This window comes from Hippoglossus stenolepis, chromosome 8 (genome assembly GCF_022539355.2).
Source record: "Hippoglossus stenolepis isolate QCI-W04-F060 chromosome 8, HSTE1.2, whole genome shotgun sequence".
Lineage (NCBI taxonomy): Eukaryota > Metazoa > Chordata > Actinopteri > Pleuronectiformes > Pleuronectidae > Hippoglossus > Hippoglossus stenolepis.
Genome location: NC_061490.1, coordinates 14287032 through 14307054, shown reverse-complemented (window position 1 = coordinate 14307054; position 20023 = coordinate 14287032). Strand labels below are relative to the sequence as shown.

The 20023-nt window shown below is 43.2% G+C and overlaps 1 protein-coding gene across 9 annotated transcripts in view; it reads right to left on the bottom strand.

Annotated features, from left to right (window-relative positions):
* Positions 1-20023, bottom strand: part of hdac9b (histone deacetylase 9b) — a 42744-nt gene that overhangs the window by 13477 nt on the left and 9244 nt on the right. Inside the window, exons 1-6 of one of the 9 annotated variants that reach the window (XM_035163722.2) lie at positions 9393-10223; positions 8818-8893; positions 2450-2691; positions 1918-2086; positions 445-577; positions 210-331 (exon numbers count right to left, since the gene is read on the bottom strand). In XM_035163722.2, the coding sequence (XP_035019613.1) occupies positions 210-331; positions 445-577; positions 1918-2086; positions 2450-2691; positions 8818-8860 (709 nt within the window). In that variant the 5' untranslated portion in view covers positions 8861-8893; positions 9393-10223. Of the gene's footprint in view, positions 1-209; positions 332-444; positions 578-1917; positions 2087-2449; positions 2692-8375; positions 8742-8817; positions 8894-9392; positions 10229-20023 lie in introns of those variants that run through there. The other 8 variants (XM_035163721.2, XM_035163723.2, XM_035163720.2 and 5 more) reach the window with 8 other exon arrangements.

Sequence of the window (20023 nt, the reverse complement as noted above, 5' to 3'; positions counted from 1 at the left end):
TACACAGCATCATTTAAAAAACTTATAATGAAATACCTTACCGTGTGTCTGTGCACATTAATGTATGGAGGTGTTTGAATTTTTGTCTGTGCTGTGTGTGTGTGTGTGTGTGTGTGTGTGTGTGTGTGTGTGTGTGTGTGTGTGTGTGTGTGTGTGTGTGTGTGTGTGTGTGTGTGTGTGTGTGTGTGTATGCGTGCAAATTAACAAACCTGTCTTCCTCAAGGGGAAGTCGTCCTTGCTCTCCATGGGTGATGGCAGAGTGTACTGGCAGTTGGGGGATGTGCCGCCCAGAGGAGAAGAGCTTTGGTCCAGTGATGTGTGGTGAGAAGACCTGATCACACAAATGACAACGATATAATATTATAATAAAAACAACAGAATATTTCTATGTGATTTAAATACAGTTTGCTTTAATTTAATTCCAAAACAACTAAAAGTACTTACGTGTACCAGAGTTTTGGGTGGTGCATGAAAGAATGACTGGCTCCATTAGTGGCAGAGTCCTTGGCTGATTTGCTCAACAGAAACTCTTGGAGTTTCTGCTTCACTTCGGTACTGGCCACTGCACCTGTGAGACCAAAAGACGGAACCAAAGGGATTGGGGTCACCCTAGGGCTATGACTCATGACATTTTATTCCCAATATAACTTTAAAAATCCAATTGTTACGCTACTGTAACTCACAGATTTCATCATCTGTTTCCCTATTTCACTTTTAAATCACTGCTGGAATTCAAAACTGTCCTCAATCCCCCAAAATTCTGTTTTTTCCCTCTATAATCTCTCCTAAAACAGAACCCACCACTTATGTAGGGACATCTCCCCCTAGTGGCCTAAAAGCACCATATAAGTTTCAAGCTGCTGAAGTGATACTGCCGAGCGATGTTCTTTCCCACTGGATGGCTACAGTTGCAGGGCACGGTTTCACATTACCTGACCCGACAAAGTCCTAAATCTAGTCTATTATTAGCTATAAGGTAAAAACAGATATGAATCACTCTCTGAATCTATTTTGATCAGCTATTGAGAGATATGTTCTCCTAAATTCAAGGCTTAAATGTCACCGGCCAACCTTATGTCATCAGTTGAATGTTCCAGTTCAGTACCATCGTGTCATCATCGTACTTTTACCCTTGTATATTTCTCTTCACCTGATGAGTTAAGTTCATTTCAAGTTTGTGGTTTGCCTTGTTTCCAGGTTGCCTGCAGGACAGTTACATCTACTATTGACACGCTTTAATATTGACAAATTTAATATTCTGTACTGGGAGAATTATTTACTGTTCATTAATTTATTTATTTATTTACAGCTATACTGCTGAATATAATCCCACTGAGACTGTAATTAGTCCTGGTCAGGGAGAATAGGTGGTCTTAAAGTGCTGCCAGATGGCAAATAAATACAGTGATTAAAAACACCCCTTTTATTACAATACTACACAATATAATTTCATGGCTCAATTATAGCTAGTGTGCCAACATAGGCCAATGTGGACCTCAGTGATAATCCTAATATATCACTGGAAGACTGTTTTATATACTGGTTGCTGCATGAGAAGATAAAAAGTGGAAATCAGTTGTTTTTTGGTGCTGGCTCCCAGAACTTAAGTAACTACCATGTCTGTCGATCTTTATAGCAAAAAGATCTCTGAATATTCGTAACTCATCATGAACTCTGTATGAATACTGCATATGTGTATTTTCTCATTCAGTGCAACATCCAGCTACAGGACGCCAAACTTAAAGCTGCTCTGTGCATATTTCGCTCAGGCCCCACTCTAAGAAAATGCATTAAAAAGATGATTGAAAGGTTGAGGGTTAGGATTTCGAAGCCTCATGCTTGCTTTTGCCTCGGGCTGTCAAAATCACTAATTCCACCCCTGATGGTGAAGAGATGGCGGCGGTGTCAAGCTCTTACTCTCTCTGGAGCGCTCCTTGCCCCTGAGGCTCAGGCTGGAAACATGCTGCTCTCGCCGATGCCTCTCCTGCTCCTTCTCCTGCTGGTTCTGCTGCTGCTGCTGCTCCATACGACGCTCCTTCTCGGCAAGTTCCTGCTGCTGCTTCATGGCCTGGAGCTCCTGCTGGAGCTGAGGAAACACGCAGCCCTCGAGTCAGCAGGAAGCACACTGATAAATGTATTTTTAAAACAAAAGTGGCTCCTAAGAACTTCTGCAGTCTCTGTTTTGCTGTGATGGACGGATCTGTACTTGTCTGTAAAAACAGAGCTCATGCTGTGCTGTAATGTATTTCTCAACACCCTGCCTTGCTGTGTCGAGAGTTTTCTTCTTCTCGACACTGTGTAATGTTGTCCTGAGCCATGATGTTTTCCACTGATCTGCACTATGCCATGCTGTGATGTGCTCTGCTGTTTTCTACACTGCAGTGTTGTGTTGTTCTGCCATGTTCGCTGCTGTGCTGTCGTCCGTACAGCTGTTCAATGCAACGCTGACCTTAAGGTGCTCCTGAAGCTGAGCCTGATGCTGACGGGTCAACTTCTCATGCTGCTTCTGGAACTCGCTGATTAGTAACTGCTTCTGGATCTGCTGCTGCTTCTGAATGAGGAGCAGCTCCTGCTGCAGCTGCCTCTCCCACAGTCCTGGGTCCGAGCCTGGCCCCAGCATTCTCAGGTCTGTGCGCAGGTCCAATGGAGATAGGGGATCCACAGCCAATGGCACGTCTGGCTTAATGTCCACTGAGGGAAAAGCAGAGGAAAAGAGATTTGTCAGTCCCGAATTGCATCTTTATTTTTATCAGTCCCAATCACGCTACAAATTAGGTTGAGTTAGGAAGGACAGGAAAAAACAAACATGGAGTTTTAAAAAAGTAAAATAAAAAATGAAGGAGAGATTGAAAGAAAGCTCAGAGATAATCGCTCTCTCCCATGATCCTCAGAAACCTGTAATTATAATGTCTACTGTAAACACACTCAGGATCCCATCATTCAGAAGAGTCCACTGGGAGCAGCTGTATAACAAACTCAATGGACATTTGGCACGAAACGTTGGAGTGGTCATTTAAGTATTTACATAAATCCTATCTTTCCACTGTTTGATAAATAAATAAAGGGAGTCCTCAGAACATCATGCCGACATCCCTTCTCAACATAAATGATTTAAGGCCAAGTCGTTTGTGAACCCGCGATTGTTTATGAATTCATGATACTGCGATGTTTTCGTCTCGGAGTGCAGATGTGTGCATTGGTAAGAGCTGCCTTTGTCTCTGACAACTACCTACATTACATATAATTGCCTGACACAAAGTGAGAGGGCATCCCTTTGGTCTCTGCGCTCTATATATAGCCTGTTCCACAGAGAAAAATCGATTTCCAGTTAAGAGCAACAGAGACAGGGCTACTTCATCACTCAGTTCCACCGAAGATGATCAGTACTTGTACATTATTCTTTTGTGTGTTTCACACATCTGTGATCAGCTGAATTTGTCAACTGGCTTTAGTACGCTTTTCTTTTTAAGCATCACATCTTTGAATCACTTTTACATATAGAAAAAGCTATTTAACCAGTCATTGAACAAAATGTCCAATTCTTGAAAAGAAAATGACATGTTGGTTATGCCGATCATGGTGTGACATTCAAGGAAGGGTAAGCACTGTCCAGACTGTAAAATGTCTCATCGATTCGGAGAACACAGAAATATTCAACCCTGCTTAAAATTCCAGTGGCTGGAGGGAGATTTATTGAGTGCATTCATTGCCTTAATCTTCTCAGGGGTCACATTTAAGAGAGCAAACACAAGCCTTGTTACGACATCACCTGCTCTTTGGAAGCACAACAATGAAGCAACACATCACACTTTACATGTGAACAATCTTGTGTACTTTGTCCTGTTATGTACTCATCCTCATGAACTATAATAAAAGTACCAATTAGAATAAGAATCAACGCTGGGTGTAGCCATCAATTAAAACACAGCGCCCTAATGCGTGCTGATGCCGTGAAGCTCCCCGGCGCCCGTTTGTTTTGTCGTGTAGCCTGTTTTTCATTGCCACCATTCCATGTGTATGCGGCGGTGATGATTATAAATAGAAGCATAAAAGCAAGTGGCGCAATCCTGGTCTGTGACAACCCCCACACCCTAGTATCCACCACCCTAACTTGCCGCTGCCATGGCAACGGTGGCGACATAATTACGTCTCCCTATCCTGCAGATATCGAGTCTCGCTGCATGTCATCTCCTGCCTACAGTGGCAATGTGACATGTTGACTATTATATCAGCTTTTCAGCTCTTATATAAGAAAGGAGTCCCCAGCAGAGAGAGACGTTACAAAACCCTCCAACACACAGACACACACACACAAACACGTAGACACACACATTTTTTGGAGAAATTCAGTGGCTAAGTGATATGATGAAGTTTTCTTAAAACACCTTCAAAGGGTGTAGACAGCTACAGGGGACTCCCGAGCTGTAACTCTTCTCTCTATGTTCTATAAACAGCTCCAATCAAATGACAAGAGGAGGGCAGCGGCTCGGCAGGCGCAGAGAACAGGCACCTGTAGAACAGACCCTTCTCTCCTGACAGGGAATATTAATCTTAGCTTGTAAGTACTTGACAAAGGACTCTTTTCTCGCTGTTCCAGGGGCAGCCATGAACCTGTGAACCGTTGAGGCCCATGGGGAGTCGGGCAGCCTTAGTGATACTTTTCCCTAATGGACCTAAATATAGCAACAAAAAAAAGAAAAAAAAACACATACACACACCTGCTGCCTCGGAGAATTCACCACCGTGATATCTAATTAATCTCATATTTCATTCTGTCCCCTCACTGTGACTGGCATTAAGGATCTCCACTTTGATCGGCACATCAAGCTGAGCCTCCATCAGAAAACCACAGACAGTGGTTTAACAGGATGCGGAGGTGGAGGAGAGGAGGAGGAGGAGGAGGAGGAGTGTGGAAGCTTAGGCAACCTTTGATAGCCAAGGCTGTATGAAATGGCCCTTGAGGAAACCACAACAGCCTCGTGGGTCTGTTCTATTCTTGTCCGCTGTCTGTCCACCGTGTCGGCGAGAATAACACTGGATGGGATGTCAACGTCGAGGGAACATAATAAGGTCCGAAAGCTAGAGACTAGAGAGACAATTGTTCGGGGTCTGGTGAAGCCTCTAACCACCGTATCATTTACAACTTCCATTTTTCATAATTTACATTATTCTTCATGCTGGTTGAAACACATGGAAAAGGTCAAAAACTGCTTTATTATCTGAACTGTACTCAGGACACATTAGAGCTTCATATCTGCTGCCACAAATTTACAATTGATGCATTTAAGTCAAATGCACTGTAAAACTACGTGGAACTGAAATCTACGGTGTCTTTACTACAAAAATACTCCTCAGGCAGAGGAGAATACGGAACCACCAGTAACTAGGGCTAAATATAAATGCTTTTCTGAGCAGGGTCTTAATATAGACAATGTGCGAAAGTCAGTCAGAGTTGTGAAGCCGCCTGCTTGATTTAACACGGGCAAAAATATAAGCGCAGTGTTGCATTTATGTTACTTTTGGGTCAATTCTGAGATGATCACTCTCGAAGAAGAAGAAGAAGAAGAAGAGCCAACCACTTCTGGATCGGCGATTATGTCCCGTGATCCGACTAGTTTATTCCGGGTGAAAGTGAGACGTCTCCTGATTGGTGGAAAGTGCACAGAAGTGTCTTCAGGCACTGGTAAACAAGAGATTTATGAATGACAGGTCCCAAATTTGTTTTTAGCACAAGGGTGCGACAAGCACCCTGCCCCATGCCCAAATTCCTCCCTGTGGAGGGCCAGCCAGAGGGGGATTGAGTGACTCACGGCCTGTGACCACACTCCCACTGCAGCGTCGCACCGCCAGTGTCCCCAAAGTGTTTATTTCTATAACCGATATGCCTCTCATTAGCCTCGGCGGTTGTTAGAGTGACAATCACAGCCTTAATTTGAGATGTTGGATCGCGGTCTTTTTTTGCCTCAGGCCACATTAGCAGTCTTCCCACCCTGAAGGGAGAATAGATGCACATCACAGTGACATTACTATGACACGTGAGGTGTCTGGAAGACAGAGACACATACAGTAAAACACCATCAACACGAGGCATCACACAGACTCAAATTGGAGCTAACCGGCTTTAAAAACAAAAGTGAACATTTCAGTGAAATCTTTTTTTATCCAGCTAACACAGACTGACAACTTGCAAGAAAGAGGAAATATTTATATTATAAACATTGTAACGCTGGATATAAATGGTGCAGCTATTCTTACACTCTAACACGTCTTGGTTGCACCTGGAGGCACAATTTGATGTCACTGAATAAGTCAAATAGTATTCACCTCTGATTCTTAAAATGGGGAAAAAACATGCTTAGTGGTGAAAAGTAGGTGTTTAAACAAATGTGCTATTTTAATTGTTATAAAAAGCTATATACAACAATGTTTATTTAGGCAGCTGGGCTCAGTAGAGTTGTTTTTCAGGAATAAAACTTGTGAAATGCATAACACACTATTAATAATGTACAGTGGGAATGAAATAAAATAAAAATATACCTGGAAAATTATCAATTAATTAATTACTAGATAAAAATATTTGTATCCCTGCTTTGCAATAGTCACATTTGCATTTAAAGAATTATGTACCTGAGCTTATTCAACTTTTCATTAGGCTCAGTCTAAAATCTTTTGCAGTAAATACAAATTATAAAAATGCATATAAATGCTGTGTTACATAGGCTACCTGCTTTTCTTTTGAACAAATTAAGACCAGTGTAACTTCCAAAACATCATCTTAACCACAACTCAACCTTAATATACGAGGACCCGCTGCTCCATCAGTGAAACATATGAATCTGAACCCATCATGACACTGACCATAGATTAATATTCCCTTAGTTTTACTTTCAATCGCAGGTGCCAGTCAACATAATGGCCCACTGTGTGTTGACACTGTTAACATGTATGTTGCGAGCACATTTAGTGTGCCATAGAGACGGTTGTTGATCTAAATTCCCTGTCTGACAGTATAAATAGAACCAGAGATACAGAAGATGTTTGAGGGCAAAAATAAGCTGATGCTTCGAACTGCAATGTGGTGCTGGGTCTCTCATTAAGTGCCTTGTTATTTTGAGCAGCTGGCATGTCTAAAGCAGGAAACAGGTCTTTATTTTTAAGACTCAGGCTCGTCCTTGCAGCTGAGCCAGAGCTGTGGCTTTGCAGGCTATCTGCTAACAAAGAGAGCGGAGCTGAGACCACCACAGGTCTTTTCACTGAGGGGAGCCAGGGGTCCGACTGTTACCTGCTCTGCCATCATGCCAAATAAAATGTGTCTTACAACAACGACACACAACACACGACATAAATCCGTATCCAAGCAAAACAATGGAGATGACATAGTGTCTATTGGTGTCCCTCTGTCCGGACTTTTCATCATCATTATCCAAATACTGGCACCAGATCCCCCAGTCAATACAATTCCTGATAAATCAAACAGGGAGAGTCAATTGTCTCCATTACCCTGAGCAACAGCAAAACCCCCAACCAGAGGAAAAGCACTCATTACAATATACTAATAACACAAGCTGCGCTTTCCTGCAACAGAAAAAAAACGTGCAAAAAGTACAATGTATATTTATTTGGACTTTTTGTTTGATATGCTCTTTGTTTAATGGATTATAATAAATTACTTCATTCTTACAATGATCAGTCGGTAATGAGAAAAAATCCCATATTCTTTTGTATTATTGTGCACATGCTCCTGAGCAGTGAGCACTTCAAACACGGACGATAAACAGATACAGGACACAGACAAGAGGACTTGAAAGGTGCAGCATTGTCACCGTCTCTATTGAAGGGAGCTTGCGTGATATTTTACATGATATTTTGCTCTCAGGGGAGAAACTAATTAGATTTCCCCGCGTTGGAGAGCTCATCTGAGGGCCGTATTTGTCAGGACTTTAATGTTACTGACACTGATCAAAACATTGCGCCTTTTATTTTCATGCTCCTCTTGAAATGCAACAGCAAAGGGGCACAGCGTGACATAAATGTCAAGAAGCTTTAGACAACAATGCACAAATATTGTGTTTAGATGGAACAAGGATCACTTCACCGAAAAAATATTCATGGCAAAAGACGGATACCCTAAACCACGGATAATAATCAGCTCAAACAACACTTACTTTACACCCAGTAAACAGCATCTTTTACAGATCATGTTAGGCACTGTCAGGTGATTGACTATAAAGTGGAAAGAACAAATTAAAACGGGCGAAGATTTCTATTAATACCTGTTCCAAACTGCGGGTATATCAGGAGCATGCTGAGATGGAATGATAACGCACAGACGCCTAATCTTAGCAGGCTAATGCCATAAGCTGAAAATAACTCACCTAAGAATAGCTGACCCACAGAATAAGCAAGGAGTCCGGGTTCAGGAGCTCGGTGTGGAAGCTGTTGTTTGGCTCACAGGCCGCTGAGACACAGTGCAGCCCAATAGTCAAATAACCGGTTCTATTGACAGAGGTGGAATGTGTCATCTCCCTGTCATCCTCCTGCTTTATTTTTTAAATCTCCTCACGTTCAGCCCACTGCCTGGAGACATTTTCAGTCACACACTCTGCTCGCCTGAAACCAGACTTAAGGCTATGTTTTTTTTTTCATTTTAATGGTTGTTTTTTTTTTGTGAGTTTTAACTTATTTTTCACATCAGAAATACTAAAAACACATTGAAGAAAATCGGTTAAATTGGTTCAATAACCTTTTTTGCCCTCTTGCTGCAAATTGGAGATAATGAAGTGAGAACTCATATTTTTCAGTAAATTTAGCACTCACATGACGCACTTTGTCGTTGAGCATTCATCTGAGTGGCCCACATGACTTTTCTTTCACACAACACAATGCTTCAACTCTGAAATAAAAGAAATATTGATCAATAGCCACATGCCAGGAGAAAAGGAAAGATCAAAGCAAATAAGGTGTGACTCATCTTGAGTCAATACAGTGAATAGACGTTACTCATACTGATGTCAGTCGTGTCCTCTTCAATTCAATTCTCTGGGGCAAAAAATAGAACAGCCGGTGTCTATGGTGAGAGAAACCTTTCAGTTGTCCCCTCAGTATTTTTCTCACAGTTTTTTTTCCTGTTCGCTGAAAAGTGTACTCTGACATGGGAGCTCGCAAAACACAACACCCCTTTCATGTTCACAGTGACTCATTTCAGGCAGGCAGAGCATGGGAATAGTGTTAACACATTTCCTCCCTCTATTAGAAAAACAACACTCTTTGTGCATGTTGGATTAGGATAAACAGAACTTTTTTTTTTTTTAAAACCTCATTACAAGACATGTGTCAAATAAAAGCAGCCATCCCTCTGAGACACACACAGTTCACAAAGCAGGAGTAAATACCTGGATTCAGGAAGAGGAGCCTGATCCTACCACGTTGCTGTGCTGAGGAGGTTTGAGTTCCCTTTTCACACAGAATGAGAGACCAGCTGAGCGCAAATAGTTGAGAGGACGTGGGAGAGCGAGGGAGTGAATGTGTGCGAGAGAGGCACAGAGGATGTGAGACAGCAGTGAGAAGTAGGAACGCATTCAGCACTGGAGGAAAAGACAGGGACTGGAATGCAAAGAAGGGAGGGAGGGAGAGAATGGGAGAGAGATTCCTCAAGAGGAGCAGGAACACCGGGCTGTGTGATCACCTGAGTTGTTCACGTTGTGCATCTTGCTCTGGTTGAGGAGCTGCTGGTGTCCAACGCGCCCGTCTGTTGTGGAGAAACTTGACTCGCCCTCGTAAATCGTCTGCAGCATACTCCACTCAGCGCTCAGGTCTCATCGCCAGCCTTGCGTTTCCTGTCACCAAGAGCCACCCCTCAGCCACTCAGGGGAGAGACCACGACAACAGGCAACTCTCTCTCTCTCTCCCTTCCTCTGCCTCCTCCTCTGAGAAAACCACTCTCGCTGTGGAGCAATAACACCAACTGCACACTCCTCTCAGCAGGCTGCCCCTTGCCTTCAGTCTGGTCCAAAAAACACTAAACACAGTGTTAGGAGAAGAGCCCGGCTTCTTCTTTTTGCTTTCCTTATCTGCCTCCCTCCACTCTGTGGCTTTTTCCTCTCCTCAGCAGTGTGCCTGAGCAGAGACTGAGGAGAAATGCAAAAGCCGGGTTGCTAGGAAAGCCGTGTAGCACGTACTGAGCACCTCACTGAGGCAAGCAATGCAAGCTGGGGAGGGAGCGAGCTTCATTTGCATGTGAATCAACAACTGCGTGGCCCACAGGTGACAGAAATAGAACAATGGCCAGCCCTGGCTAAAAATAGGTCAGGCGAGGCACGGGGATTGGAGCAGCATTGATGCGTTTAAAAATACCACACCAAACACAGCTGTCTTCTTCAGCTCCTGCCAGAAGGCATGTCTCCTGACTCCCTCTCTGCAGATGGAGGCTTGATTCCTCCATCTCTCTCTTCTCTGATTTGTTGAACCAGTCTCTCTCACTCGCTCTATTTACGTCTCGGGGTTTTGTTCTCTCAGGTACACGGGTGGAATGATCCATATTTGCCTTGATGTAGTGAAAGGAGACAGCACAAAAACATGGCTGTTGTATCTTATGTGATTCACAAAACATGAAAATCCATGTACATCCAATTTACAGTATAATGGGGGAAAAAATGTATGGAAAAAATATAACGCTGCATGTATATTTTAAATAGCAAATGCAACACTATTTTTGACAACTCTGCACAAATGAGACAGCGAAGGAACACTGTGTTCATTTAAGTGTAACCTCACTGCATTAGCTCAGTGTGTGTGTGTGTGTGTGGGGGGGTTCAGTGTGTATCCAGGGCAGTGCTGCTACTCAGGAAGCATGCTTTCAGCTAGCTAGCCAAGGAAGCCAACGGTATGATGCCTTAACAGCATGATCCCAATTACAAAACCTCTCAAACTCTGTCAAGAACACCACCAGGATTACACAGCCCGTTTCCTTGAAACACCCATGGTACTGTTTTTTACGGTGGACCTGAGAAACAACAAACAAGACACCACAGTGCACCAATTCATAATTCTCAGCACCCAGTGGGACTTTTTCAATTAATATGACATCCCAAACATGGCCGAGATCCACGGTTAATATAATGTGACTCCGGCCCATAAAAGTCAAGTCAACTGTTCAGTCCGACCACTGACGTAGGGCTGGGTTTGTGGCCAAGCAGCCTGTGCCTTTAAATTTTTCATCTTCCTTCATAATTTGACCTGTCCCCCAGCCAGAGGCGTGGAGCCAGCGCGGCTATTTTTAGGTCCTGAGCTCTGACGACTGGGCTACAGAGTGAGAGAGAGAGGGAGAGAGAGAGAGGGAGAGAGAGAGAGAGAGAGAGAGAGAGAGAGAGAGAAGGAGTTTTACTGTGTTGTTTCAGCTGGACAAACATTTAACCCCTCAATCCTTTTATCACAGCACAACCAAGAAGCCAAGGAGGAAATGCACAGCTTGCAGGCTCGCCCCAGACATAAGACAACTCTCTCTGATATATGATATATGTTGTGAAACCCATAATCAGAGAAAACAGGGACTATATACATATTCATTTTTATTCTGTATATCTATCTTAGTTATAAAAAAAAAGCTCAATAAATAATCAGAATAATTAATTTTCTTCATCTTTATTTAATCAGTGAAAAAAAAACGATTTTCACAGAACCGTGTGAGCTAACCAATACACAAATTCAAACCCAAATCCCCCCTCAGTGACACATTACGGATTTAGCAAACCCCTGATCTTTGTGAATTAGGTTTGGCACAAGATGGTGTGAGAGATAACAAGCTTTCAAGTCCAAGGTAATGATGGCTAAAGACCCAGAGCTCCATCTGTCACAGTATCTGTCAGAGCAGGCGAGCGCTGACCCTGTGCGGCGATCTCAACATAGGCTTAGGCATAATTGATCAAAAGAGGAACGAGGGCTGTCAGATGAACGAAAATTATCATGACCGTGGAATCTCTGTTTATATAACATGACAAAGTGATTTTGTCTGAAACTTGCCCTAAAATTAAAAGTTAATGACCTATTTTGCATTTTCCCATTCATGTGCTTATTCACAAATGCACAATAAAACTATGAGTTGCAAACTCAGCGGCTAGCATTCAATACTGACATATTTCTATCTGATTTGGATTTATTTATTGTCTTGTTTTGTTGTTGTATATTATGTACATGATACAAAGATTTGTGCTTTAATTTGTCTTATAAAACCATAGCAAATCAAACTAATTCCCCTGCACTTGTACGTAAATAATTACTTTCCTTTATCCTTGATCAACCTGCCCCACTGCTCCCTTAGAAGAAAAAAAAGCGACATTTCACCGGGACATGTAAGCAGCGATTAACCTACACTTTTTATTTATAACTGGCTTCCTGGGGCTGATGAGGGATTGTGGAATTGGAAATAGCTCTGTCCAATAGGCAGGGTCCAGTAAACCTGCAATGTGGCAAGCCCATTATAGCTCAGACTGCGTCACTGGCGGCCTTTGTCTACTTTAGTCCTATTAAAGCATTTAAGTGTGAACGTCAGCGTCCCTGCTGGAGAGCCACTCCGCTCAGCTCTCTCCGAGGCCGGGGCTCAACTCACTGTCACCTCCCTCGTATCAAACACAAACTGTGCGTGTGCAGTGTCTGTGTACGTGCATGCGTGCGTGTATGTGTGTGTTATTTGACATCAGAGCACCGACATGTTTGGTGGGGGTTGTATTAGAGATGAGGGAACAAGTGGGCCAGAGCAGTGAAGTGCCCCTAGCACTTTCCAAATTTAAATCAAAGGCCATTATAGCCTATATTAAAGAGCAAGAGGAACATACACATGCATCCAAAACAGGCATCACTGTTATGTTGTTTACTCCGACTTGTTCAATTCAAGTGATGTAGAGGGACTAGGAATATAACAAAGATATACTTCCCGCTATGGTGCTTCAGCCTTTTCCGTTCTATTTCAAGAAAGTGTGGTCATAACCTGGAGACTTGTGTGTTTTTTTTACATTCGACTCACAGTACCACAATTACTGTGCCAGTTCCAAATCAACTCCCAAACTTCTGTGGCTTAATCACCACAGCACTGCTGCCTTGTGACACACTGTGCATGATGAAACCCAGCGGGGAGGCGGACCGGAGAAGGAAGGGAGTCCAACTTGAGTGTTGCGACAGATATTACAACTAATTTGATCTGGCTAGAAAATGTTTTGTTCCCCTTAATAGCGGATGATCCATGTGTGGGAGGGAGTGAGTCAGCCATGTTTTGTTGTTCCGTGTTCTCTGAACTTCAAAGCCCCCATGTGGCGGCGGTGGTGCCGAGGACAGAGATGGGAGATGGAGGTGGGGGGGGGTTTTCTATTGTAAAATAAACTGATCACAATGAATCCCAGACCCCATTAACACAAGCTTAATTGATACAAATGTTTATTAGGATTTGTTTTGATGGAATTCATTCTATCCACCTCTCTGCCTTTGCACCTATTGCTTGTCTTCCTGCCGGTGTGTGTGTGCAGGGTTTCATCATGCCTGCCCAGGAGCACTGCGGCGGATGTGATCGTCAGGTGCTTATTCCTCCAGTCAGAGGGGATCTTCTTCCCCCCAGAGAGGGGCTGCATACTAACAGCAACTTCATACGTAAACATGCTCCTTCTCCCTCTCTAGTGGCCACCCTGCGGCTCTGAGGGCAGCCCTGGTACAGGAGGGAAATTACCTCTCCACACCAATTACCTCAATGTCTGCCATCCTACTTACATCAGCCCCTGATGACTCACCGTCGCCAACTGTGCAAGCGATCCTAGATCAATTCAGGGAGTGACGCCATGACACGTTGCTGCTCTATAGTCTCAGTATGTGAAATATAGCATGCACTGTTAGTCGGCGAGCTCAGCCTTTCTGTCTGCTGAGAGCCTCAGGTAACGTTTTGTCACTTCAAACACACCATTTTCCGTTTACCTTGCGGTCAGTCTCATAAAAGCACAAAGGCACTATGGCTGTTGATTTGATGGTAAAATCCAATTAGCCCGTACATCTGGATGCGTTATGTGAGCGTGTTTCCCCCACTAATGATTTGGGCGCTCTTGCTTTTATTGGGTTACTCTGTCTGGCATCCTGTGGTATTTCCTGTCGGACTTTCAGGGTGATATAGAATGCACTTAACAGGTTGGATCAAGTAACATGAAAAAGCATAGAGGCAAGGCATGTTTTGTACTTAATCTTGAAACACTGCCAACAAAGTTTTGCAATGCAGCAAATAATGAGACAGAGCTGAAGCCCAGAGCCAAGGCCGAGGTGCTATTTAAAGTAGAGCCCGACCGATATCGGTTGGCCGATATGAGCCTTTCACAGACACATCAGCGTTTATGTTTGCCGATATGCACGAATATAAAAACTTTAAAGAATAAACAATGCAGAAATGTGCATTTATGTTTATATTTTACATTAAAAAATTCTATCTTTTATATATCTGGTTGTATTTGTGTTTTATTTTTATTGACAGTTATTTATAATAAGGTTTATGGTAAAACTGTCATACGGTTTTGATAATGACATCTTAGGAATCACTGACATTTTTTTCCATTATGTACATTGGCTGTATATTATAGTATCTGCTCCCAAAATCCATATTTGTCAGTCTTCATTCAAAGAGAGTGTTGAATTGACAAATATCCTTAAAAGTAAAGAAAAAACTTTAAAGAAAAATGTGTTCATTCACTTGCTGTGAACTTTCAATCTGATGTAAGAGACTGGCTGAACTATAACAGAATTCCAAAAAGGCCAAAAACACAATTTCAAAGCAATTTCAAAGCTTCCAGTTATTGTGTACTGACCTTGAGGTCAGTTTACTTTCTAACTTTGAATAGGTCCCCGATGCCCTGCCTTCATCTGCTGCCACAGGCTTTCTAAAAATAGACGCAGAGCACAAAAGCCAACTGGAAACAGAGGGCAGCGCCCAGTATTTTCACTGATCAATGTGCTCATCTCTGCTGGAAACCATTGATTCACTGTTTGTATCAAATTGACCATGTTGTTGTTGTACAACTTCCACTCTACATTAAACCACGACAAGCCCACTTCATGTTCCACTTTGTCCGGTTGCCCAGCACCTTCTCTCAAAGCAACACAAACTACTGATCCACTTGTGACACCAAAACAGGCTTAGCATTGATTAGAGTCTTTGGACGATCATTCTTAATGTCAGCTGGTAATTTAATGAACTATTAACCAATGAAAAAGGAAGGGAGTTTTCTGCCTGAATCCACAGTGTGCATTGCATCAGTGTCTCTTTGGCCTACATCAGTGAAACGCCTGCAGAAGTCAAATGCCTCATCCCCACCATACAAACACACTAGCCCAAACAGACACATGTGACTTTGATGGAATCCAGCCAAGCTGAGCTGACCTTAGAAAATCCCTGAGGGATTAATAAAAACAAAGGTTCTCTGTTCAGAGGCATCGTTCCAATCCACATCCTGCTCGTCGAGACCATTTATGAGTGGACAATCATAGCATTATTCTCCCCAAGTGACTTGGAGCTATTATCTTAATATGATAACAAAATATATATTTTGTAATCACCACAGATTTTGAAAAAACTTTATCGGTCTTGTTTGTCCTCTGGCAAAATACCAGCATTTTTATTTCAGTCACAGAAAAAGTACAGGCAGTGAGCACCACTGTGACCTGAATATGTTTGAGCGCTCAAACCTGACAACATAACATAATCAAAACTATATTTTATAGTTTAATAACAGGGTCCGTTCACTGCTTGCCTGCTATTCTGGGTTTGTCAATGACCTTTAAAGACTCATGTAAAACCCCATTCATGGATTTTAAAAGGTCCACGGTAAAAAAAAATGAAAGAAAAAAAACTGCAACAGGAAATCAAGTTTACTATGGGAAGGGTGGGCTGATGCTTATTGTCCAGGCCACTTCCACCTACGCCAACACTTCTCGACTCAACCACAGCACAGTTGCGGTCCTCTCCTCCTGTGGTGTCTCAAAGGTCTACAACACAACAATGCCTCTGAAAAACAGCTCTTCCTCCGACTATTAAGGCAGCGCTATGCATACCAGGAAATGTCCCACAGTGCACCCGCAACCTCTGTTACAATGCTAATGTCTGGGCTGCTCCATATGCATAAACCTGGAGGGGATTTTTCAACACTTTGCTTCGGTGACCTTGAGCCTCTTGAGATCAGATTTATATATTTCCTTTTTTCCAACCGCGGTTACAAATTCACCCCCATGAGCTGCTGGATTTTTATGCAGTGGAAGTTGGTGGCTTGTGTTACACAAACTCCCAAGTACAAGACAATGTTCTACTTTTGTGATTCCTAAGAGAGTTCCTAAACAAGTCAAACACCTCCCGGTTTCCCTTGTCCCCTGAGAGGCAGAGGAATGGTTCAGGGGTCATCTGACTTGTTTGGTGGGAAAACAATAGTAGAGCTGCTACAATCACATGAAATTCTTGTGTGCAGTAAATATTCAACCTCTTATATTTTTTCACTAAATATGAATCTCCTTGTCTCGCTCTTTTTCTCTCTATCGCTTTACACACTGACCAGTTTTTGCTGTATTATGATTGTGTCTTTGCATAGGTTGTCATAATGAAGATATTATAAATCCCTTTTCTCATTATTTGCTTCGACAGTCGTTACTGCTATTTGTGAGTTTCATTAGTTGGGATGATACAGGAAAGCGCGTAGCTCTAACTAAGGCAGCAGGGCTTGAAATTGTGGGACAGTGTCCAATGGGGTAAAGCCCCCGACGGATCCTTCAGCAACAGCGCACCCTGCAGGTTGATGAAGAGCAGGAAGAAGAGAGGCTGCTTGAGATGCAAGTGATATAACTGAACTTTTCAAAAGCAAACTCCAAGGACCAGGAAGACAAACACTGAACAAACTGTGCTCGAGCAAGTGGACTCAAGAAGAGAAAACAATGCAAATGCCTCCAAAGAGCACAGATACTGTAGAGGAGAAAAAAATCAATACCGTCACTCTGAAAACAAATACACACACACACGCACACACAGGCCAACACACTCCTGCATGCACATACACTCACACGTGGATACACACGCACACAGCAATGCCACCATGCTGTGCTTGGGAGTGGCTGCAGCGTTCCTGACCTCTTGTCTTTCATCTCGGCTCCAGTAACCAAACAGATTTTTCAGCCCAGCCTCCTCAATAACACAGCGACTAACAAGCTTTGGCTCCCTCGTTTTACAAAACATGGAAGAAATCACCAGCACAGAAACAAAAACTGTTACAGTTATGCAACCTCCTCAAAGCTGTCAGTTTTTTCTTTTTCCTTTAACGATGCTATAAGCAAACCCCTTGTGTGAAATATCCAAAGATGAAATGAAGTTGACAACGTGGATGTTTCCCTCTGAACAAAATATGGAGATTCCTACCTTCAAAAGAGCAAAATAATAAGAGAGAGAAAGAAAAAAGCTCCAGGCGTCATCTTTTTTTGTTTTCGGTCCCCTCTCTCATACAATATGCAATTCAGTGATGTTATTCTTCTTACATCCAAGTCAAGAGTAAAGCCTCCTTTTCCAGATGACTGACATGTTTCTGTTCTAAAGAGAACAGAGAACGTGATGTAGCTTTCAAGCCTCCCTTTTTGAAAAACTTTAAATGTTGTCAGCAGCTTGACTGAGATAAAGCCACTCAAAGCTCAGGGAGAATTTAGACTATGCTCCGAGGTTGTCACCTCAAAAGGGGGTAACATTTTCTGTTTTTGGAAACAGATGGGCTGGTAAACCTTTCACACCTTTATGGCCACAAAGACCTTTACGAGGGCTCCGCTCTTAGATATCCCACCGGTGTGTCCAATCTCTGTGTAATTCCTGGATCCGTTTGTTCTGCACATTTCACGCCAAGTGGGGAGGGGTTGCGGCCATGACCTCCTGCAGCCCCATAACTCACAGGATGGACTGACAGAGGTGGCAGATACGCCCAGATGAAAGGTAACAACAAAGAGATGTTTAGCATGACGCACAGCAGCGCAGTCCCGGGCCCCAGAGGATGATGGGATGGCAAGGAGTGACAACTAATGGGCCTCTGAAGTTTGTCTGTTTCTGCCATCAGGGGGGAAACGGCCCCACCCCTCCACAGTTAAGTGACAATCTGCCCGTCAGACCTGGGCATACCAAGACCTCTGCAGCACAGCTCGTTTATCACCTTCACTGATCACACCATGCGGATTTGACAGGCCAGGAGGGAAGGGCAGGGGCGCTCTCCATGACGCTGGTCAGTGGGCGTACTGACAGACAGATCAGCAGATGGACGTAAGTAAATATGCAAGACAACGACACACACATAATTTAGTTGAAATACACTGTGAAAAACATATAACCTTATAAAAATGACTTGTCTTGAGAATTAAAAAAAACACAAATGGAAGGCATGAATGTTGCTTGAGCAAAAATCCAAAAAAGTGGTACACTGACAAAAAGCATAGAACACTAATCTATCTTAAATACTCCAGGCAAGAACTTTAACTCTCCCCATTTTTCATCCACACAAGAGGCCTCTCAGAGACATGAATGATTCATCTCTCCAACTCCATTTGGACAGGAAGTGAAAACAAATGGAAGCAGCCCCCTCGCCGCCCCCCAGAGAGCCCAGGTCTACACTGGGGCTGGATGAACAACACTGAGAACACCAGGCTGAACCGACCGAGCTCTGCGTCTCAGCTGCAACAGGAGCCTGATTCTCCCTCTGGGCCACTGCCCTCCTCCCACTATCTATACAGAGAGAAAATATTTCCTCACACACACACCACTACCTACTCCTCTTTTCAGCAACAGCACCAACTCTGCAGCAACACCTCTGACTTTCCAACCGGCAGATGTTTGGAGTTAAAAATAGGATGCATTGTATGCGATGCATCATCGGTGCGGTTGAAGGTCTGATTAAAGAGTTTTCTGTGCACGCAATCCAGTTGGACTGAATAGAACTGATGTTAATGCCTTACAACGCCAAGAAATAAACAGAAACAGAAACAACAAACACTGAGGGTGTGAGAGAGGAAAAACTTAGTTCTGTAAGAGAACAGTGTTCTGGCACCTGGGTGTCGCTGACATTGTCTGCACAATGTCTTCAGCCCCACTACCACATAGGGCAGCAACAGCCAGAAACGGGAAAAATAAATAAAGGTGTGAACACGACTTTCCATTTCTTTTTTTTGTGACAACACACTGAGATAAAGGCCAGGACTGAACTCCACGTGCTTCTGTTTAACCTCAAAACATGTACAGCACACGCAGAGGAGCATAATCAAAAACAGAACTCAGGGGCAAAATAAATGATGAAGTTATATTACATCACCTGATGCAGATTGGCGTCATCGGTCCGCAGCTGCTTAGCAATGGCTCCAAGACAAATGAAGTGATCTTCGCTGACTGACAACACCTGTGAACATGTTGTGTCCCTGCCAGATCAATGAGGCCACCCCAGGGATGTTCGCTATAGACACCAAGCTACTGTTAAACCGGAATTTGTCAAAACCTGTTATTGTCACTTTCAAATGTCTTATTTTACGGTTGCTAACACTATGTTTTGAAATACATATTCTTGTAGCAGAGGAAAATGATGCATGTACAAAGTTTTATCCAGTGACAGCTCCTGGCGACCTGTGCAGATTACAGCAATGTTTACCTGACAGCCTTTTACGTAAACGCCTGGGCTGCATTTCAACACATGTAATTGCCAGATTCGTCATTTAAGCTCCCTGCACTGTGAATATGAAGAGAACAAAACAACCCGAAACAGAGACCAGCACCTTCCTCTGAGCATCAACAACAACCCTCCTCCCACCCAAAAAAAACTCACTGACCCAAACCCATTTTTTCCAGTCTAAGAGAAACGTCAAGTCCAGACCTAGAACTCGTCTCTTTGAAGGGAACATAGCAGCCAAATATAGCCCGCTGGCCTCCAATGCTGCCTGACATACATCAGGCTCTACGGGTTCTGCTAACAGTGGTAAATTTTGGCTGACCGCCATGCAGTCACTT